This window comes from Eumetopias jubatus, unplaced genomic scaffold (genome assembly GCF_037043125.1).
Source record: "Eumetopias jubatus isolate StellerSeaLion01/CBP00866 unplaced genomic scaffold, mEumJub1_p1.0 scaffold_12, whole genome shotgun sequence".
Taxonomy (NCBI): domain Eukaryota; kingdom Metazoa; phylum Chordata; class Mammalia; order Carnivora; family Otariidae; genus Eumetopias; species Eumetopias jubatus.
Genome location: NW_028274818.1, coordinates 10,870,172 through 10,893,876, shown reverse-complemented (window position 1 = coordinate 10,893,876; position 23,705 = coordinate 10,870,172). Strand labels below are relative to the sequence as shown.

Genomic DNA, 23,705 nt, shown 5'->3' with positions numbered 1-23,705 from the left:
ACTTTGTTGCACGTCAGAATCACCAGGGAAGCTTTTAAAATTCTTGATGCACAGCCTGTACCCCCAGACCAATTTAATCAGAATTTCCAGAGGTGGGAACTGATCATCGTAGGTTTTAAATCGCCCCAGCGGATTCCAGTGACAACTCTGCAGGGACAACTTTGGGGATGAGGTTCCTTCCTATACTAAAAACTGGGATGCTTGAGTTCAAAGAACGTGAGAAGACCTCCCCTGGGATCAGAATTTCTATCCCTAATGCAGAGTGTATCCTTGTCTACCTACTTGAAGTCAATTGCCTAGGCATTGCAAACTGATGCATTTTTATGCCCAAACTGCTCCCCCAGGCTGGGGCAGGGAGCCTGAGTGCTGCCAAAACTGAGTCTAAGGAAGCAGTGCTGGCTTGGCTTCTGGTCAAAGGCTCACACCTAGCTTCTGAGGGTGTGTGCCACAGGCTGTGCAGAGAGTTTCTCTGCTCCCGTGATTTTGTCAAACCTCCCTGCCCTTACCCTCCTTTTTCTAATCTAAAATCATTATCTACTGCTGCCAGGAAAGGAGTTTCTTGAACTTGTCCTTGACAAGCCAGATGGTTAACTTAACTGATTTGAATTGGCAAAGACAAGTGGTTGATATTAACATGCTCCCATAGTACTATGCTTAGAACAAGTTGCCATCTTCCCTGCTGACCAATGTCCAACCTAAGAGGATCTGAAAGCACACAGGGGTAGGGGAACAGGGCCCAATGGCTGCTTTATTGAGAGCTGTCTATGTACCAGGCACCTGATTTCCGTTGTCTCAGTCCATCCTGTGATGTTTGAATTATCCCTCTTTTATAGTGGAGAAACAAGTGGGGCTCTGGGAGGTGACCTGAGCTCCCCAAGGACACCTACAGTTGGTCAATAGAAAAGCCTAGATCTGAATTCAAGTGTAAGTGGGCTAAATTCCACTTTGCTGAGCACACAGTGAATGAGGAACAGATAAAACAAGGACAGGGATGGGGGAGAGAGCTCACTTACTTCTTTCCACTTACATTTTAATTAGGAAGCAGGATAGTATATCCAAAAGCTCAGAGTACAGGCCACTGTGAACCAGTTCAGAGAAAAGGATTGGGTCTCACTTACACAAACGAGCAGCCCTTCCCACGGTTCCCTCCTTTTTCCTTCACACGCCATCTCATCACAACTCAAAGCTTCGAGAACTTTTGAAAATGAAGCACACTCCCCCCTCCTTCTACCTGCCCTTTTATAGTCAGACTACAATCCTTATTCCAAAAATAAATCAGGCTGATGAGAGGCCAGAAAAAGCGAAGCTTTATAGTTTTCTACTTTCATTATTGAGTTATGGGACACTAGTTGGACAGACTTACCATCACATTTTTACAAATTCCCCTACAAATAAATAATTCTAGGATATGCCCAAATAACTCTGGCCTCTTGACCCAACATGTTTTTATAATTACTTGGCACTCCAACCGTATGCTACTTAAATTAGGGAACAGTCACCAAGTTATTTTTAGGCCATGGCAACACAGACACACAGACACACACACACACACACACACACAGACACACACACACACACACACACACACACACTGCCATACCTAGCTTGTTACTTATACTCCTTTGGAAGGGGAGCTTAGATTGCCCTTTTACTGGTGCCATCATTTCTGCTCAACCAGTGGTAATAATAATATGAAGCTACATTTAGCGAGCGCTCACCGCATATGAAAACTGGTCTAGGCACTTTGTGCCCATGACATCATTTGATTCCTAGACTAACACTGTGACATAGCTGCCGTTACATCCTCTTTTATAAATGAGGAATTAAGGAAGTAAGGGATGAAGCCATTTGCCCAGGGGCACATGGCTAATACGAGGGGACCAAGACTAGAATCAGACAGACTGGATCCAAAATCCTGCATGAATTTCCCCACCACTTGCTACAAGGCGAATGTTCAGCATGTTTGGATGTTAAGCAGAGGCTCAGAATAACAACACTAACTTTGTGATTATAGGAGGTATGTCTTTATTTCACATATCTTTAAAAAAGTTCCTCCTAACATCCTGCAAGACCAGAGGAAAACTGTGGTTCTCCCATGACAAACAAAGCAGAAATAGACTATTTTCGCGGGGTCTCTGATTATTGAGCATAGCCTTTCCCTTTGTCATCAAACTCAATACTGCCTGTAAGTGTTACTTCAGAATCCTTTGTGATTATGGAAGAATGTGCACTCTGTGTGGTTCATTCCTCAGGAATTATGATGGAAGGTTTTATAGTCTAAAAACCGAACTCCCTGTGTTATCATATCTTCCCTACGAATCAGCCTCCTGAAGTGATTGTCTCTCCTCTCCTGCTCCCCACTGAACACCACCGGTGCAGCAGCAGGTCCGTGGGGGGGCGGGGGGGGGCTGAATGGGTCAGCAGTCTTTCCTCCCTGACTGCATAGAGCAAGTACAGGCCCGAGCCCTGACACAGCCACGTGGAAGGGGGGGCTACAGCCTCCAAGGAGGTGCCCGGAGCCCTCCCACTCCGAGGGAGAGCTGCTTCTCCACAGACCTGAGAGCCAGCTAGTCACAGTGGAAATCGAAGTTTGAGAAACTCTCAAGAGGGGGCACATGATACTGAAGTATTTAGGAGTGAAAATGTGCCCATGCTATACTATAAAATGTCCGCAGCCTTATTAATTCTAAAACAGTAACTTGAAACCTGAAACATATTTGAATACATTAAAATGTTGTTTATACTATAAAATAGTTCAACAACCAAAAAAGGAAGAGAAAGCCAATAGGGCAAATATAAACAACTGTTTAATCTGGGTGGTAGATATATGGTGCTCTTTATATTCTTTTCTGCTTTTCTATATATTTGAAAATTCTTATAATAAAAGTTTTAAAGGCATAGAGGTCTTTAAGGAGGAGGCAGGTGACAATAGACTATCTTTTCCAACAGAGGTAAGCGATAAATTATTTTCCTGAATTCAGCTTTCCTGAAAAGAAAGGGTACCTTATAAACATCAAAACAAAGATGATAGCTCTCATTATGGGAGGCCCAGAACTGTCGAGCCTTCTTATTCAGTTTGGTTAGAAATCATACTGAAAACCAACTTGGGGTAAAACAGACTGTAATTCTCTCAAAGACTTTGCAAATCCCTAAATATTTATGCATTTGGATCATTTTCACCAGAAGGAGTAGAAGCACTGGTCTGATGCCATTTATTCTTCGGAAGAAGAGAATAAAACATGGATTTAGACATAGGTCACAACAGGGAGGGGACTGTAAATTAGAACAGTAACTTAATCCCAGGGGCTTCTGCGCCTCTGATCAGTTTCTTCCCAACCTGACACAGCATTACTAAAATGGTAACTGAGCAGCCGCTCTACTTGACAGGCAGTACCAAAAATGGAGAACGTGGCATTGAAACAGGGGGGACATAAAACTTGGAGAGGGGAGGGTAGCAACCGGTGTTTACAAACATAAACCAGAGAATCAGTTGGGCCAGCCATAAATTACCCGAGATTGTACTGAAATCTCTGAAAATAAATTAATGAGGCCCTCAAAGTTTCTAACTTAGATTCTAACTATCTTCACCACCACAGCTTCCCTGCAAAAAAAAAAAAAAAAATCATTCATTCCAAAATGGTACCACTACAACTCTGCTAAAATAAAATCTTGCATCACCCAGGGAGGGGATTAGTATAATAAACCTCAGCAGAGAAGCCAGACCAGAATGGTCTGCTTGATCCACTCAAGAACTTGGGAGAAGTCACTGGCCATGCCTTCTGAGAGATGCCCACCCCATTCTTCACCTCCATGGTGCTGTGGTATTAACCTTTGGTATACCCAGATGAAGGGTAGCTAGGGACATCCTAATTATGATCACTCTCCTTTTTTTCCCATCTTGGTCCCCATTTTAAGCCATTCCCCCAAAAGAGACCAAAATAATAATGACGACAATAATAAATAAACTAAATTACCAACCCTTTTGCTCCTAAACTGTCTATTTTCAATCAAATTCCCAGATATTTGAAGAAAAAGCCCCCAAAGCTACAAAGAATCCAACCTCTACCACCAGCGTGTCTTCCAGGTCAACCGCCGCTGTGTCTCACCAACCCGAAAATGACGAGCCCTCACCGCGGCTGCCCGGGGTGCCCAGTGGTGAGGTCAGCAGCATGTCCGGCCCCGCCCCACTGAGGCAATCTTACTTCACTGACACTGAGGAACAAGCCCAGGCTGCCCGGACTCTCAGCTACATCCACAGGGGAGGAACCCCACTTTCATCGGTAGCACCCGGGAGATTCATTTCCCAGTGATTTGACAGGCCACCACCAAACACAAAAATGTCCGCTGAAAACGAGAGGGTAAGATCTCCAATTCCGCCTAATCACCCTCATGTTCAAGTCCAGGGTCATCTTAATTTGTATTGTTTGATGACTGTCCTCAAATCATACAGACACAAAAGGTCTGCTTTTTCCTAACATCAACTCTACACGAGCAAAGAGATGACCCGCCAGACCATGGGCTACCTCCCTCTTTGCTCCCCAAGACAAACCATTACAAATGAGAAATTCGTGGATTGTATTTTCTCATCTGAAAAAGACAAAACAAGCCAAGATCATGGTGGTAGAACACTAGCTGGGTAAGCCTACTGGGAATCACTCAAAGTCAACCAAAAGAATAGAAAACAATAAAATACAGAGCTACACAGAGGAAATCTGAATGTATCTGTAACCCTAAAAAAAATCATCAATCACAACAAAAATACCTGGGCCCTGCTGAAACTCTCTGGATATGACCTCCACCATGTTCTCCTTCCCACCAGAGCCTACCAACCCTAAGAAAAGTTGTGCCTTTGTGGCAGTTGAGCCTAAGGAGAGCAGGAGGGAATGGGACCAGGGGGAGGGGGAGGGAGGAATTTATCAAAGTAATTCAGAACCATATTTCCAAGAATGCTACTTAACAAAAGGCAGAATGCATCCCTGGGAAGACAAGAAGGAGAATGACAGAGCTGTCACACAAAGACAAAACAACTAACTTGCTCATCCCAATGGCCTGTTGCAATTTAAATATGTAAGGTGTTCGAAGGAACACAGCAATACCTCTGGTCAACACACTTCAGGAGACTTGGTGGTGATCTGGCCCACAAACTGTGTACCTTAGCTCAAAACACAAGAGAAGAAAAGAGAGAAGATGACCATCTCTCACTGCCATCAAAGGACAGAAGACACCAAAGAGAAAGAGTGGTGTGTAGTGCCCCAAAGGACAATATCTGAGGGCAAAGGGGAGCCAGTCAGATAGATACGAGATGAAGGCTCCCCTGCTGTGTTAGGCAACACTGTGTGGAAGGAGCTCAGAAAACAGTGGGTGATTAATTCTTCCTGCCGGGGCTCAGCAACACTGACATGAGAGTTATTCTGTATTCAGTGTAAGGGGCCAAGTGACCTACCACCCTATCTTGGGAGGAGCCATGATGCCAGGGGTTGTCAGAAGAGGCCAGAAAGAACAACGTGTTGAGGAGTATTTCATAAAAATGTCTCTGTCCCCTTGGAGCTTTGGCAGAAGAATGGATGTTGTTGGTACACTTACGCTTTTGAGGGGGGCCTTATAGTAAGGATCTCTGCCCTTCTTGAAGGTCACTTTATAAACCATATAAAAGCCAAGCTGGTCAGAGGTGAGAAAGAAGATTTCCCATAAAAAGCACTGGAACCTGAAGGCTTACTTGAGGTTCACCATAGTTGCTGCTTCCTCCACTCCATCCACTTCGGTTAAATCTGAGAGACAACAACTTTCCAACTGGTTATTGACTGGAATAGAGCCACCAGACCAGCTAGGACTTGAGATACCATCTGGTGGTAGACAGCCTGTCTAAAATATGAGAAAATAGTCTCAGAGAGGTGAAATGCTCGCATAGTGTGAATGAGAAGTTGCATGGAGACTAGAACCCGGGTCTTCTGGCTTCTGGTTCAGTGTGACTGGTTTTTCTCACTACAGCAAAATAGTTAGGGGCAAAGAAGGGAAGACAAGAAGAAGAAGGTCTATTCTGGTCTCGTGCAGCCAGGGTAAGGAAAATGCTGGTACTTCTAGGACAAAACCCAAAGTGAACCCAGGCTAACCAGGACTGTGCTTGGGAGGGGTACAGGGGCATTACCTTTCAACACCAGAGGTTCTTTGCCTTCTCTCTTCAGGGACTCGAGGACTATGTGAAGTGGCTGGGAGGGCATCACTCGGCTCGGCTCATTGGTATTCTCATCATAAACTATAATTTCTTTGGAAAAGATCCTCTTGAAAGAGTCCTTGCCTTCCCTACAGGAAATCAAGTCTAAGACAGTGATCTTGCCCTGCTGCAGTCTCCGCCGGCTGATCTTATCGGCACAGTTAATGTGGACAGCTCCTTGGATGTGACTCTTGTTGTACTCCATGAAGGGCCTGCAGTCGATGATGACAGGGCCCTGGCTCGGCAGGTGACTCTTGCTGCATTTGGTCATCTTCTTCGCCAAGTCATTGGGGTAGATTATTTTGATGCTGGCTAGCTGCTTGGGGGTCCCTGACACAGGGCTGCCCACCCCACCTGATGGACTTAAAGGGCCTGCATTCTCATTGTTGTTGACCATCTGGTTGTCAGGGCAGGCAGTAGAGGTTCCGATGGCAGTGGTGGCGGTGCCGGCAGCAATGGCTTGGGTTTGGGCCTGATTGTCCTTGTCGTAGGTTGCCACAGTGCAGCAACTAGTGCTGCTGCATCCACAATTCAGGGAGCGGGCAGAGCCGCTGGATGAGGGCATATACGTCAGATTCGCAGCCTTGAGGGATACGACGGTGGTGGCAATGACAGGAGGGTGGCTGTTACTGCCTGGGGCGGCAGAGCCAAGGTAGCTAGAGTCTAAACAAAGGTTGAGATCCTGAGGTCGGACGGGCCTAGACAGTGCCACTACTACCCTGTCGTCTAAAGGAGATGGAGGCATGAGGAGGCTGAAAACTGGCAATTGAAGAAGAACTCAAGACAGTCTGTAAAGAAGGGGAGGGGGGAAAGAAAGAATAAAGTCACGTGACACAAAAGGCAGTCTGATCCAAACCCTAGGAAAGGCCTTTGCATCCCTCTGAGTGAGGCTGTCCTAAGGGCCCTTTTTCATGCCACTCTCAAAGCCTGAAACTCATTTTTATAGATTCGAAGAGGATGTCGACCTGACGGCCCCCACCTATTTGGTGACTAAGTCTAAGTTTCCGAGTATGGTCTACACAAATGTTGATGAACAGGCTCTCATTGACCTACATCGAAGTTCAGCCTTGGAGAAAGTACAAGCACAAAGAATCAGAAAAGCTGAAGACAGAAAGGAAGGCTCTTTAGAGGCATCTATTCTAGGCCTCATCTCTTGGGCAGAAGCACAATGCAACCATCTGAGAAAGACCCACTTGTCCACCCTTGCATACTTTCCATTTAATTCCTTCACCCACTGCAAAGGCAACAGAATGACCATGAGCGATGGCATGGCTCACCGAAATATACAGCAGCTAAATATACATCAGGGAGGATGGCAACTTTCTGCAAATCAGAATGGAAGTATCCCCCTAAGTGAATCTCTTTAACTAGGAGCTATTCTTGCTTTGCATTCCTTTGAAAAGCACAACATAGTCATATTAAAACCTCCCATGTTTCCTGTTAGTCTCTTATATATTAATCTGCATTTCCCCTTTTGTTACAAACGAAATGTCCTGAAACAAAGCCTCAGGCCAAGGAGCCAGATCTGGTAACCCCCAACCCTGGCAGATCCATCACCCTTTGCTCCTTTGCTGCCCACCTCATCTCCCCCCTTCTCCCCTACCTCCCACACTCCTGCCTTTAAGGAAAGGACCACTTCAACTCTGCTCCCTCCTTCAGTTCCCTGTTGGCACAGACTGTGCATCCAAGAGCTTCTCTCAATGGGAGGCAGCCACTGTGTATAATATTTCAATCCCCCACAGATAGACCCCCACCCCTTGAAGAGGATGAATTCCATAGAAAGGACTTTCCAATTAGCCAGTGCCTGTTAAAGGGGGCAGTGAAGTGTTGCCCACTGGGTCCATCTCCTGTCTCCTGACGGGGTGCCTGCAAAGGAAAAGTTCCTTCCTTCCCGTAGGCACAGGGGCACTCTACAACCCAACCCTACTGGCTCCTCTTCTATTAGACATGCTCAGAGAAACCAAACCCCATGCAAGAGTCACTCACCTAAACGAACTTTAAGAGATGTCTGGAAAAATGTCATCTATCATTCGTCTACACAGGACCGTCACCATTCTCCCACACAGAGCCAAAGTGTCACAGGCAGAATCCACACACACGCATACACACAGAGACACGCATACACACAGAGACACGCACCCGACACGTCCACAGATCCCCACGGACTCAGGTTTCTCTTACCCACTTTTGGATGGGAGAGAAGGATTCAACCCCTTCCCTCCCTCCCGCCCCTTCCCTCCCTCGCTCCCTTGCGTAGTATTTTTTTGAAGAGCAAGTACTATTCCAGAAGCTGTAACTGTTTCCCAGCTGGACCAAGCGGTGAAAGTCTTTGCTATTGTGTTACCAGGTAGGGTACGTCCCAGGATCAACAGCCCATTTCCTTTGCGAGGGACGCATAAGCGTGTTCGCGGAGTCACAGGCTGGGACCCCCACCTCCACACGGAGTGCGCGGCTCACACACACACACACACACACACACACACACACACACACACACACACACACGCCCGGAGTGTATAAAGAGATCTGCATCCCTGCAGCAGAGGGTCGGACGTATATATTGCCCGTGAAAGCATCCAGACTGGCCCAGGAAACCTCCCAGAGAAACACTAAGCTATCCCCGCTCCCTTGCTAGTCGTCCTTCCACCTCTAGGCAGGGGCTGGAAAGAAAATTAAGTCGTTAGAGAATGCTACTTCCCCACTCCTGGGCGCTTATCCCCCTTCGCAACATAGCACACTAACAAGCCCCTGGCATTTAAAACTGCCGCAAAGCATCCCAACAAACCTCATTTTCTTCTTCTCCCCAAATCCAACTCTCTCTGCAGAGAGAGTAAACGCACAGGGAAGCGTGAGCCAACAGCCGGAACCCTTTAACCTCACCTGCTGTGGCTCCCCCGTGAGCATCGCATCACACACACACACATACACACACACACACACACACACTCACACTCACACTCACACCGCCTTACACTCCCAGGCTCTCAGGAGTAGCCGCGGTGACTTCCACTTACTTCATAAATAAGTGTAGCCCTCCACCATCTGGCGCTCCGCTTCAGCTAAGGATTCGCCCATTCAGCCCCCATTCACTTGGCTTCATTGATCTCCAGCAGCAACATAGTTACTTTCTCTTTTGCTACACTGTAAATGTAAGGTTCTGAGGGGGCGGGCCGGCTGCCGACCGACGGCACGTTGGGCCAATAGGAATCCGGAGAAAGCTGACCGCTACCTCACAGAGGCCCGCGGCCAATGGACAGCCGGGGGGGAGGGGCCGGGGGCGTGGCATCGTCTCTTTAAGGAGGGTTTATCCGACGCCGCTCCGGGTCCTCAGCGTTATAACACGGGCGGTGATGTCATTGGCAACCAATCAAAAACTTAAAAGGGCCAGCCGGGGCCCGCGCGGAGCAGCTGCTCTCTATTTACATGTAAACCGAACCGGCTGGATGCAGTTAACCCTTTCCGGGGCTGAAGTGTCAATGGGCCGGACTCGCAGCTCGGGCTTAAAACTGGCTCTGTCCCTTTGCCCGGATCCCCTTGCGGCCCCTAGCCCGGGGGCAGATCGCTCTTTTTCCTCCTTACTCAGGACGGAAGATCAAAAGTGTCGGAGTAACTTTCTAAAGGCAAGAAACTATAATCGCCGTCCCCCCGTGGGGAAACCGGGTTCTCCTAGTCGCCCGAGGTGCTTTGACAAACCCTAGACGTCGCCGAGCCGCCTGCGGTGGGACCGACGTGAGCGAGCAGCCAGGGGCGTCGCTTCCGCACCGGCCCGCGAGCACCAGCCATGCGCTGGGGGCCGGGGCACGGGCGCAGCTGGCGAGCCGGCCGGCAGTCCCCGGAAAGGGAGGCCCACCCAGCCAAGCTGCGCCCCGCGTCTTCGAGCCGCCCCGCTCGGCTCAGCGCCGCCGGGAAGCGTCGGCCGCCCGCCCGCAGATGTCGCTGCCCCTCCGGCTGCCCTAGTGCTACCCCGCGCGGCAGTGGCGCGGCGCCCTCTGGCTCGCTTGCATCTGCGCCCCGGTCACGCCCCCACCGTCCCCCACCCGCTTCCCGGGGCTCTGCCGGGAACACCAAGGCGGCGCTGCGGAGGGCTGCTCAGAGGCGGCGGCCTGGGTCCAGGCCAGTAAGCGGCAGGGAGCGCGCCCACTAGGCCGGGCGTCGCGGGGCTCACCGTGCGCTTGCCACACCCCGGCGGCCGCATCTCCCGCCCCGCGCGCAGGGTCCCAGCTCCTGGCCTGCGGCCCGCCGTCCCCACGCCCTCGGCAGCCGCCCCGCCACCCCGCAAGGCCCCAGGCGAGCAGAGGACAGCTAGCCCGGCGCTTCTGGAACACCACCGCTGGAGGAAAGGAGCCGGAGCTGAGTGTGAATAACTAGATCGAGTGTAGCCTGCGGAGCGTCGAGGAGGCGGCGCCGACCCTCTGGGTTTTCCAGATTTTTTTTTTTTTTTTTTTTTTTTTTTTTTTTGCCGTCCGCTGGGTCGCAGGCCCAGGCATGCGTCCCGAGGAAAAGAGTGGGGGGCGAGGCAGGCCGGCTTGCGCCTGGGCACGAAAATATCAGGGAAACTGCGGGAAAGTTATCTTGGGCTATGCAGAGGAGTGGAGATGATAAGATGAACTACGGAGAGCCTGCATCAGAGAACCCTCAAGAAATAGAGCTTTTCCTTTTCCCTCTCCTGTCTCAGAGAGCCAGAAGCGACGGAGTTTAATAATGACAATGGAGTACATTATATTAGGAGCACTATAGAATATTTGGCTATGAGTTTTTTCTCTTACTAGATTGAAGGTGTTTGGAGATATACTTAAGGCTCCAGGACTATTAAGTAAGCTAAGTGGCAGCGACATACTCATATAATTGCTTTCAGTGCAGATCTAAAATCAGAAGATGCCCAGAGTTGGCCAGCTACACGCTCAAAGAGCTACTAAGAGATATCCCCTTGGGTTCCTCTAGGGTGGAGGGGAATATATGTATAATTTTTACATATGTGCATGCACATACACAGTCCAGCCTTCACACCCATGTTTCCACGTGCAGTAAATGCAAACAATCATCTTAAAAAGGAAAGGGTTTTGGGTATCCCCTTCTGCATTCACACACCAACACACATACACGTTCATGCTCTTAATGATAACTAATGAGTACTTAGGGCACACCCTTTCTTTGGTCCTTACACCTTGGGGATCAGCAGGTCCTGGACAAGGAACTGGTTCTGGGTAATTTCATAGAAATCAGAAAAGAAGTTCCCAGAGGGTCTACCCTGGATCTGTCTGGAGCTTTAATAGCTTGCCTTTCCCTAACCATAGACAATTATTGAAAAATGTTTGCTAATTCAGGGTCAGAAAGTTCTGGTTTTAAGTCCCGATTCTCTCATCTGTAGTGTCTGTTCATCCAGAGTCACTGTGTTTATTTATTTATCTGTAAAATGGTAACACCCCAGCCCAGAAGGAAAAGTCCTGGTGGGAGTGCTGGGGGCAGGGAGTGGCAAGAGGGGACACCATGATGACTTGCTGATAAAAGGCATTCAGTAAAAAAGCATTGTCCTTGCTTCCAGAGACTGGGTGCCTCTGTTTAAAAGCATTTGTGATCTCTAGATTATGAATTCATTGCTAATGCCTCACTATCTAAACCCAAACAAAGTAGGGATTTATATAATAGCAGAAGAGTTTATAACAGCTTTTCCCACAGACCCAGAAGGGGAATGTCACTTCAAAAACAAATTTAACTCATTTAATGATTATTTTATTATAGTTTAAAACTAGTGGATTATTATAATTTAGTTGACTAAGAGTCAAAGCCATCCAAACTGAAAAATTAGGAAAAATGGCAAAATTCCTCATCATTTATCAAACTTGAAACATGGAAGAATTACCAGATCATTAACGTATACAAACATGTAATTATTTTTTAATTAAGCATCTATAAAGGTATAGCCTATGTTCAAATTATAGAGTGTAGAAAACAGATTACATATGGCTGTTTTTTCAGTCGTTACACTTCTGAGCTGCTTTTGTACAAAAAGAGGTGATTTTGTTTCTTTTCTTTTTTTTTTTGAGTCATAAATGTGAAAACACTATCTGAAGTACTGCCCGTAGATTTAAATTTGTAATACCAGCCAGCCAATGGCTATGAACCTGATCTGTATAGAAATAGCCAGCAAAGACTTAATGTTCAATTTTAGTCCCAAAGAAACCACAAAGCATCTTCAGTGTATTTGAGTGTTGTGACATGATTGTGCTGAGCCATATCTTTGTTCCAACAAACATCATGAGGAAAATACTGTTTTGGTGGAAAGCACTATATGTTAGAGCCAAAAGATGAAGATAACTTAGGCCAACATATAAGATATAATATGGATAATGTTGAAAAAATGTATTAATTAAATGACTTCCTTAATGTGCCCTCAAATGGTTACGTGTGTGGGATGATGGCAGAAGGTAGGGACCGGTGTGAGAGCTGGGTTTTCAAAATAATCCTCAAGGTCGAGATGGATTCATGGAGGTACTAGAATTAAGGCAGAGAAAGGCTTAAAGAAAACTTAGAAATAATACATCACAAGATAAAGGTGATAGTAAGTAAATTACCAAGAAGTGGGGAATCAGCTGAGGGATAGAAAGGTGAGGTGTCCAGGGAGCTGAGGTCATTGAGGCTGGCCTGGAGAAACATCCCAAAGCACTTTCCAGGCCAGAGAAAGGCTGGTGAGAAGGATCCCCTAAAAGAGGTGGCCACTCCTGTGTTTGGGGGGTGTTGGAAATAGAAGCCGGCCCATCTGCTTGTCTCACTATCCACGAGTTTGGACACAGGAGGCCTGTAGATCTTTCTCATTAAAGTCATGGGTAGGTTGCACCTGTGACTTTGGAAAAGGCTCTGAGCCATGGAAGGTTCTGTATCTGAGTTTTCCAGTATGGCAGCCATTTGCTACATGTGACTACCGAACACTTACAATGTGGCAAATACAAATTTAAATGCGATGTAAGTTTAAAATACATGCAGGATATTGAAAACTTCATGTAAAAAATGTAAAATACCTCAATTATTTTTATGTCCATTACATGTTGAATTGTTTGGATATGTCAGGCTAAATAAAATTTTTTTAGGATTTTATTTATTTGAGAGCAAGGGAGAGAGCATGAGCAGGGGGAGGGGAAGGGGCAGAGGGACAAGCAGACTGCCTGCTGAGTGATTGAGTGGGGCTCAATCCCAGGACCCTAGGATCATGACCTAAGCCAAAGGCAGACACTTAACTGACTGAGCCACCCAGGCACCCCTAAATAAAATATGTTAGTGAAATTAATTTTACCTGTTTCTTTTTACCTCTTAGAATATGACTATTAGGAAATTGGAAGACTTAATGCACTTTACATCTTTTAAAGTGTGGGCAGTGCTGTTCTAGGGCCTGTAATCCCTCCTTTGATTTGAGGACACTTTGGTGCCAAAGGCACCAGAACCACAGAATGCTAGACCCGAAGAGGACTTAGAGCGTATCTAGGCCGGTGGTTTTCAAACTGTGTTAGGATGAGCCACAGGGAATGGAGACACCAGTGCCAGGCGAAGGGTAAAGCCAGAGCCCTGGTGGTAAGCTGGAGGAGCTCTGAGACCATGCACCCACCCCCTACCCCCAACTTGAGATGTATTCTTCTGTTCCTGAGACTCCAAAGTAAGATTTCATCTGAAGAGAGAACTCCAGTTGGTGTTTTGTTTTGTTTTGTTGTTTTAATTCTGGCCCATCATTTTACCTATAAGGCAACTGGAGGCCCAGGGAATGGCAATGACCTGGCCAAAGCCATGCTTGACCTCAGGACTCAACCTCAACTTCATCTCAAGGTCCAGTGTGGCCTCTACAGTAGAGGAAGTGACTGACCTGTTGGGGACTAATAAACTCCCTGTCTCAACTGGGAGGCAACTGGACACCTTTCCAAAATCTTCCTCCCCCTCCACTCGTCCCTCCGTTTGTGACCTCAGAAATACCTCCTGCTCTTTGTCAAAACAGATTCTGGCTAGGTCCATGTGTGTGGATCATTGACACAACTTCTTTTCTTTATGAAAATACCAAACAAAAAACTCACTGGTGGTTGGTTTCCAGGAACGTGTTGCTCTGGGATGGAAGGTCTATTATTATTGTGTGTTGCTACATCAAAGACTTAACATTTTCCCCTTTGCCAGGCTGAGCGATCATCTTCTCATTAGAAAATGCTGTCAGACCCACAGTGGCTCAGCCCCAGCAGGCTGTGACTGAGAGCTGTGAAGGGACCTCCTGGGATGCCAAGACAAGCCCAAGCCTCCGAGGTAAACATGCCCTCTAAGCATTCCTCAAGCCCCTCTGACCTGGGTCAGGTCTAACGTGAAGGAATTAATCTTACATCCACAGCATCTTTTAGTCCTGGATAGAACAAGCTCCTTCACATGGCCCAGTGTGTCACACGGTGCCTTACTTATCTTTACAAAATTAAACAGGGACTGAACTGGCTTTAAAGATCTGGCATTTGGAAAATAAGAATAACGGGTGCGGAGTCTTGTTTCGTTCTGTGCCCAGCACTGCTGCAAGTGATCTACGTGCATTAACTCACTCAAAGCTTCACATCCGCATCGCGGCTATAAGTAAGTACTACTTTTATTAGCCTTAATTGAAAGATGAGGACACAGAAATACAGTCGGGTGAAGAATCTGCCCCGGGTAACACAGCTACAAAACAGCAGAGGCAACATTTGAACCCAGACAATCCGGCGCCAGAACATCTGCTTTTAACCATTATGTGTGATTTAATTCACTCTCTCTGTGATTTTATAAACTTCTATCGTATTTGCCTCCATCTCCAGACTGCCGGCGTACTTTTAATTGCCTCTTTGTGAGAATTCGCTGTTTTTTTCCTCTGCTTTCTCCTGAACTTCTTTGGAGTCCCTTATGTCCTCACATGGACTCTCTCGCTGCTGGATCCTCCACATTTGGGACGGGATCAAAACCTCCACTTTGTTTCCAGAATCCTCCCAGAATAGCGCTCTAAACTTGGTTAGTGTTTTGGTCACTGCTGCAGGCAGCGAGGAAAGGCCTAAGACAGCTCCGTTACCCAGACCTGGACTAGTCCACAGTCCCATCCCCAAGCCAGGCACTGGGGCTAGTGTGGAGTGGAGCATGAGCTCAGGAAGTTCCTGGTGAACGAAGAAACGCGCGGCTGAATGATCTGAGCACGTTTCTTACGCATACCCTTGAACTGCTTTTCCCTAGATGCACACCCTGGCACGTCTGATGCCTTTGAAGCTACTGATCTGGGCCTTCTGCCATGGGGAAAAGTTAAGGCACCTCTGAAGTCCCTAAATCCAGCCCTCTTCTGAATTACTTATGCAGATATTAACCAAATGTCTATCCCTACGAAGCCCCATTGTTTGTACATCCCTTTGTTTGCTTACCATATTCTCTCCCTTCATAGTTTAACTTCAATTTCTTTTTCTCCTGGCTTCTACGGAAATATCAACATCTTTCTCATTACCATCCATCTCATTATGATCCGTATCATACTCAAATTTTGCATCCATCAGCACTCTGTGCACTGTGATCGTCTTCCATGCTCAGGAAAATTTCACCTTTCGTGTGCACTGAGTTTTAGCAGAAGGAAGGCATGTTCCTTTTCTCTTTCAACATCTTCCCTTTTGTAATATTCAAAGGCATCCGTTTTCATGTGCTTCTCTCCCGGCCAGGCAGCTCGGCCAGTGTTTATTTTCCAGCATGTAACTGATGCTGATGAATAGATTTTTCAGAAAGAGGCATTTCATCCAAACCCGTGCCTGGAAGCCCACAAGTTCTTCGTCCTACTGAGAATGGGTGATGTGCTCTTAAAAACATGCTGTTCCGGTTCTGGACTAGATGGGGAGTAGTGACCTGAGAAGTCTGTTTTTAGTGTTCTGTGAACACTTTCTGTGTTCTGTGAAGGTGGCTCATGTCCCCATAGGCACCCAGCTCGGGGTGGGGGGGCGGGGTGTTCAGTGTTGTCCCTGATTTATGTGGTGGATAAAGCAACCACTTTAGAATTACATTCTCAGCTTGCAAGCGCTAAGAATGCACAAATGTGGCAGAAGAGTCCCTTTCTGGGTGAATTGAAGTGTCCACCATGGGTTGAGTACGGAGCCCACTGGAACACCCAGGCACGTAGTAGATGTTCAAATAAATGCAGGTCAGGTCAGGTCAGGTCGTGTCAATGCAAGATATTCACAAGTAAGAGTAAAATCTCTGTTGAAGTCGCCTAGATTTGTAGTTCAAGCAGGAATCTTAGAGAAGAAGAAAATGTTATCGATGCCATAAACTTCCAGTTCACAAAAAATATATACAATTTAAAGAAGATAAATAGATTGGATCAGAAGGTGGCCACACAGAGCTGGTGCTGTGCATCATTCATCTGCCAACACATGGAGTTTGGGACAGGTGTGTGTAGGGGACATATTAAGATGTATAATTCACAGGGAATTCTTAGCCACCCCCAATATTGCCTTTTGCAATTCCTATTCCTAGGAACCAGGAAAATGGATACTACTTGATAAATTGCTATTCTGAATTTTAAATTGGATTAATAACAACAACCAATCCAATGAAGTGTTTTCTCTATATTCTTCACAGAACAGAAATGCCAGCAGATTCTGATTCCTTTTTCCATGCATCATCCCAATCCTCACGTAATATGTGAGTTCTTGAGAATGTGGATAAAGAAGTTAGATATTCAGACATTTTGCCCATCAAGATCATCCAGCATATTCCACCGATGGTTGCTTCTAGCCCATCTAGCATTTAGAACTACTTTCTAGAAGGTCAAACTTTTGCTTTCCCACTTTCTGCCCTCCAATCATCAAAATTAGTTGTGGAAGGAAGAAGAAAGGACCAAAAGAAGGAAGGAGAGAAGGCAAAAGGAAGACAGAGATGGCTGGGAATTTTTGTTCGGTTTATAAATTTTTTGCTTGTATTTTTGACTGCAGGGTTGGGAGGTGTATACTGGGGCAGAGAAAGAGCAAAGAGTGGACAAGTAGAGGAAATGTTGCCAATTCCAGACATTTTTGTTTTCACAAGCAAGACAGACGGGAACAGAATCTGGCCACAGCAAGCAGTTTTGAATGCTTTGCAGCCAAACACGTGGTGGCCCTGATGCTGAGTCTGGCGGTCCCCAGCAGACACTGGACTCCCACACCTGGGATGGGAAGGAAGCGGTAGGGCTGTTGGTCTTAATGCATCTCTCCGAGGGGCAGCTCTGACTCAGGTGGCAACAGTCTGCTCCTGTGCCCAGCCATGGAGCCTCAAGGATGAAAGCATTTAGTCTCTGCCTCTGGGAAAGCTGAATGAGGGGAAATTTTAGGATGTTCCAGTACATGCCCAGAGCCACTGTATTCGAACCCAGGACAATCCCAAAGACAAGTTTCTCTGATCTCACAATATGAGGAGCAGATTGTGCTTCTCTCCAATGAGGGTGCAGAGCATTTCCCTCTGTGTGTTTAAGCTACCATGATTTTCACCTCTGATGATTCATTTCATGCGTCAACTCAGCTGGGCTACGGTGCTAAGATAGCTGGTCAAACATTATTCTGGATGTTTCTGTGAGGGTTGTCTTTTGGATAAAACTGACACTTAAACTGATGGACTTTGAGTGAAGCAGATTATTCTCCATAATGTGGGTGGGCCTCATTTAATCAGTTGAAGGCATCAAAGATTGATCGCCCCCAGGCAAGAGAGAATTCTACCAGCAGGTGGCCTTCGCACTTCAACTGCAACATGGGCTCTTCCTACGTCTCCAGTCTGCTGGCCCATCTTGCAACTTTTGGACTTGCCAGCCTTCTTAATCACATGAGCCAATTCCTTAAAATAAATCTCTCTCTATGTATATTATACGTAAGCCCTTTGGTTCTATTTCTCTGGACAACCCTGACCAATACACCTTTCTTTCTTTTTATGGACAAAGCAGAGGAAAGCCTAGGAGATGCACATTGTGTCATGTGTTAACCCATCTCTGTTCCTGTCCTGAATTACTAAAGACACACTCAATTGAGTGCATCTTCATCTGACTGTCTTAATGTCCAAGAGTTTAAAACTAGTGAAAGGGTGATAAGGATACTCTCAATAAATCTAAGATAGAAAATCTTTTTAGGGGCACCTGGGTGGCTCAGTCGGTTAAGCGACTTGCCTTCAGCTCAGGTCATGATCCCAGGATCCTGGGATCGAGTCCCTCATCGGGCTCCTTGCTCAGCGGGGAGCCTGCTTCTCCCTCTGCCTCTGCTGCTCCCCCTGCTTGTGCTTTCCCTCTCTCTCTTTCTCTCTCTGACAAATAAATAAAATCTTTTTTTTTAAAAAAAAAAGCTTTTTAAAAAACTTAATCTAAGATAGGATAACTGATACAGAAGGAAAACAAAGGTCTCACTCTACCCCACCCCACCCGTCACAATTTATTAGGAAAATGTAGAAACTCCCATTTGGCTTTGGATTCTAAAGCAATCTAGAGATTGGAAAGATAAAAATAACCCCGGAGTTATGTTTCTGAGCTCCTTATTTGTGTCCATTTAGCCTGAAGGAAGAAAGATATGAATATGTTTGCTTTCCCCCAAATGCATATTTAATCTTTATCTAAACATCCTGAAATTGGAGCTTGTCGGGAGTTTCCATAGTAAGTACAGATTGCTTTCTCAGTTTTCTATCATGTTTTAAGAGCCATTTTAAATCACAGAACTAATGTTGCAGTTACTTGATTCTTGTTACTTTTGCTTTTCCAAGGTAATCGACATGCGGTTGGATCATTATAAGATCTCAGCATAGGAGCCTAAAGAGTGGACTTCTCAAAATGAAGAGGTCACAGTCACAAAACCACACCGGAGACTAAAGCGTCCTCTATTTCTGCAGCTACATAGTGTTTTCAGTTTCCCTGGCTCTTTATCAGGAATGTGTGGGGAGCTTGACTCCAAATCTGCAACTCTGCTTCATCCTCCCCAGTTTCTAGCAGACCAGAAGCCTGTTCTCTAGACCAGAGCTTCTCCAACTCTAGATTCACACAGATTTTTACCGGAGTATCTTATAAAAATGCTGGCTCTGATTCAGTAGGGTGGAGATGCGACCCAAGATTCTACATTTCCTAATACACTTCCCCATGATTTTGATGCAGCTGGTCCACAGATCACACATCTGGACCCAGACCATCCAATTCAGTAGCCACCAGCCATGTGTGCCTCTTTGAGCATTTGAATTGGGGCTAATCTGCATTAACATTGACTCTAAGTGTAAAATACATACCAGGTTTTGAAGATTCAGTAGGAAAAAAAGAATAAAATATCTCATTAATAATTTCATCTTGATTACATGTTGAAATAACATTTTAGAAATAAGGGGTTAGGGGCGCCTGGGTGGCTCAGTTGATTAAGCGTCTGCCTTAGATTCAGGTCATGATCTTGGGGTCCTGGGATTGAGTCCCACATTGGGCTTCCTGCTCAGCGGGGAGTCTGCTTCTCCATCTCCCTCTGCCTCTCCCCCAGGTCATGCTCTCTCTTGCTCTAGCTCTCTCTCTCTCACAAATAAATAAATAAAAATCTTTAGAAAAAAATATGGGGTGAAATAAAATATATTACAATTAGTTTCACTTTCTTCACTTGCAATGACTTTTTTTAAATGGAGTTACTAGAAAATTTTCAGTTAACATAGATCGTTTGCATTTGTGGCTTACATTAAATTGCTTTTGGAGAGTTCTGCTCCAGATCAACAGAGCTGGCCCTAGACGTTTCTGTAAGGGAATGGATTCCCTACTCTTTTGGTTCCTTTTCACCAGGCACTGAATTCATCTCTTTTTATTTTTTGAGAGAGAGAGTGGGGGGCAGGGGTTTGCAGAGAGAGAGAGAGAGAGAATCCCAGGCAGTCTCCACCCTCAGCATGGAAGTCCAACAGGGGGGCTCGATCTCAGGACCCCGAGTCCACAACCCGAGCGAAAATCAAGAGTTGGCCATTCAACCAACCGAGCCCAGGCTCCCCCAAATCCATCTCTTAATCCATCTCCGTGGGTCTCAGAACTGATGCTGTGGTGCGTATCGCTGCATTCCTCTCCCCACCCCTTTCAAAGATGGATTGGTCATCTAACTGCTTGGCCATCTTGGGTCCTTCAATCAGGGTGTGTGCTCTCTGACAAGACCTAGCCCAAAATGACACAGAAATCCTCTCAAAAATTCACTAATGGGGCTCTCGTGTTCCTCCCAAAGTCTGTGACATACATAGAATCTTTGTAAGGGACCAAGTCTCTTAGCAAAAATAGCATGGGCTTTAGAACCAAGAGACGCTGGAGTTTAATTTGATCATGGGATTAATTAGTTAATTGAATAAGCCACTCTGGGCCAGTCTTTTAGGTGGTAGGGTTTCGGTGGTGAACAAAAGTAACACTTTCTCTGCCCAAAAGAGTTTAAAGTTTAGAAGAGAAAACAGGCATTAAGCCAGAAAGCACATGAATAAATAGACCACAAAATACAATTCCAGCGTCTCCTGTTTTCATGTGCGAACACTCCTTATCCCTTCTGAGCCTCGGTTTGGTGTTTGGAACGTGACTAAAAGCTCCAGCTTCCAGGGGTCTGTGAGGATTAGAAAGAGTGATGACATTTGTGCAGGTAGCATTATGCCCAACACAGAGTAGGTGCCTGGCTAAATAAGAACGAGCAGCCAGGATCCTATTTATTTGTTGTCTTATTTATATGCTGCCCTGTGATGGGTTAAGTTTATATGTCAACTTGACTGGGATGTGGGATGCCTGGATAGCTGATAAACATTATTTCTGGGTGTGGTTTGTGTTTCTAGAAGAGATTAGCATTTGAATCAGCAAATGGGAAAGAAGATAGCCCTTACCCTCAGGGGAGGGTATCATCCAGTCCATTGAGGATCCAAATGGAATCAAAAGGTGAAAAAGAGCTAATTTCTCTCTTCCCCTGCTCGTGGATGTTAGAGCTTCTGGTTCTCTGGCCTCAGACTCCAGGACTTACACCCATGACCACTCCCCCACCTCCCCATCCACCACAGGGTGGGTTCTCAGACTTTGGAACTTGGACTGAATTATATTCTATCACCAGCTTTCCTGGGTCTCCAGCTTGCACTTTGTGGGACTGCTCAGCCTCCACAAGCCTATGAGCCAATTCCTATAATAAATCTCCTCTTTGATATATCTGAATATGTCCTGTTGGTTCTGTGTCTCTGGAGAGCCCTGGAGAGCACACTGCCTCATCCCCAAAGCCTTTGCAGCAACTGGGTAGGCTGTTGTCACATTGCAACAGCCTCAACTCAAACTTCTTGACATGTCCTAAATCAATTCTTGGCACATAAGAAGCGTTCAATAAACATTTCTGGAATCAAACTATACCTGGAACAGACCCCTTGCAAGAGTCCTAGCACAAACCTCCTCATTTGCCGAAGATGCTAGAAGCCAGAGTTGGCACAGCTTACCCAGGAACACGTTTTCAGTAATCCCTCTGGAAAAGAAAACACTGATCATATCTGCTAGGCACCTGTGGATGGAGAAGAGTTTGTGGAAGTGCAGTCGGAAAAGAGAAGAAAGACGACAATGGGGAGCAGGTTGTGGAGAGACAAGGAGGTGGAGGCCAAGGGGCCATGGAGGTGAGGAAGTGGACATAATGTCAAGAATTCCTCTTTCAGGAGGTTTGGTGATTAAGAAAAGGAGGGAGCCAAGAGCTCCATGGACGAAGCACTAGCACGAGGGGGCTTTCTGTTTGTTTTGTTTTAGAGCGGAGACATGAGCACAGTAGAGGCTGAGCTGAGTTGCTGGTTGAAATGAGGTGTAGACAGTACAAGAGAGGAAGAGAGCAGCTCTGACCCCCAAGCCCAGGCAGAAAGAGGATGGGTGAATGGGTGGGCAGGACAGGGGTGATCGGCAGCCTGAGAAAGTAAGGGGGCGCCTTGGCTTCTGAGATGACTAAGGAATGTGATAAACATTCAGTTCTATGTTGAGGGGAGAGAAGGACCATTTAAGAAGTGAAGAAGGAGGCAGGACACTCTGGGAGAGTGAGGAGGGCATCATATGCTAGTGTTCTGCCTGGACTTCCAGCCCAGACTCTCCTGAACTTACAACCCAGACCCAGGCTTCTCGAAGTCTGGTCTGTGGACCAGTGCTGGACCACACACTGTTTGTTGCTGGTCTCAATTCAGAGAAAGAGCTTTGTGTCCGAATGCAAATAAACAACATCGCTAAGCACACTGTTTAGTTCAACTGAATTTTTTCCTGTCTGAAGGGAGCAGAACATTAATCTACCTTCTAGCTGAGCTCCTTTTCTCATCACAGTGCACAGAGAAGGTACTTTTGGGTAACTCTGATCTGTACAGTCTCCTCCTGACAATTCAGCCTCGATACCCCACAGACCCCTCTCACCAAACTGAATTCATCACCTTAGCTCCCAAACTTGCTCCTGCTTCTTTGCTGTCTTCCTCAGTGAGTCAGTGTCTCCCTCCGACCAGGTCTCCAAGCCAGAAATGTCAGGGAGGGTCATTTATCTCACACCCCCTCTCCAATCTTGACCAGTCATTCATCAGCCTGGTGGATATTCCCCCTTACATATAGCTCTCAAGTCCACCTTCTCTCCATCCTCATTCTCACTTGAATGAATGAATGATGTCAAGGCAGAAACGGACAACTTAGTTGATTGCGTACTGAGCAGAGGTGATGGACGTGGGGTCATGAAATGCTGCTTGACTATGGTCAAGGTGGTCTCAGAGCCCAGACTGAACTAACTAAGCCTGTAAATGGAGTCACAGAACTCCAGCAATAGAGGTGGGGGCTGGAATCAGGCAGGCCATTCCTGAAAATCTTCCACTAGCTGAGCTGTGTCTTCTCTCACTGAATCTGGTTCCATTCACAAAAGGTCTCCTGGATCCCATCAAAAGCAGCTTTGGCCAAGACTATCTTTCAAATCAAAACTCCTACCACCTGTGCATATTGTCAGCTACTTTTCATTTCTAGGCTTCCTGGTTTCGCTCTCTTCCAACCCAAATATCACTATCCTCCCAACCCCCACCAACACCACTACCATTTCGGCTTTTGCCCTTGACTTAGACCCTGTTACTTAAAATCTTGTAGTTTCCTTTACATTCTTGCAACATATGACTTGCAGAATCTGGCCCCAGATTGCAACATAGCAATAGATGGGAAGAAAGACCCACATCTGACACTCTACCTTGGTCTTTAGGACTCCATTGTCTATGTTGTGTTGTTGTCACTTTATGCCAAAAGAAAGATAGGTAGGACAGAGAAGGGGTGGGGGGAAGCTAACACAATCATCTGGAGCCAAATAATAGATTATAGCTGGAAACTCCCATCTTGATTTGGCTCAAGGGCCACAGCTATATTTGGCTGGCCCCTGATTGACATAATTATTATTGCCAGAAAGTAATTTTAGAAAGACCTTAAAAGGAGGACATGGGTGATTAAAGTTCTAATAATAACATTTCTAAAAAGTCTGGGTTAATGAATCTGTAACTCAGGTAAAAGAAAAGAGGCTTCAGGTGTTCA

At 46.3% G+C, this 23,705-nt stretch overlaps 1 protein-coding gene and 1 long non-coding RNA gene across 2 annotated transcripts in view; one reads left to right on the top strand and one right to left on the bottom strand.

Annotated features, from left to right (window-relative positions):
* The window catches only part of DUSP10 (dual specificity phosphatase 10), a 38,786-nt gene extending 29,433 nt beyond the window's left edge, over positions 1-9,353 (bottom strand). Inside the window, exons 1-2 of the mRNA XM_028104771.2 lie at positions 9,226-9,353; positions 6,146-6,999 (exon numbers count right to left, since the gene is read on the bottom strand). Coding sequence (XP_027960572.1) covers positions 6,146-6,956 — 811 coding nt within the window. The 5' untranslated portion in view covers positions 6,957-6,999; positions 9,226-9,353. The remainder of the gene's footprint in view (positions 1-6,145; positions 7,000-9,225) is intronic.
* Positions 9,354-13,718: 4,365 nt separating this feature from the next.
* LOC114210480 (uncharacterized) lies at positions 13,719-19,687 on the top strand. Its single transcript, XR_003609534.2, has 3 exons — positions 13,719-14,485; positions 14,654-14,797; positions 18,938-19,687. It is a non-coding gene; the product is annotated as an uncharacterized LOC114210480 (long non-coding RNA).
* The last annotated feature ends 4,018 nt before the right edge of the window (positions 19,688-23,705 follow it).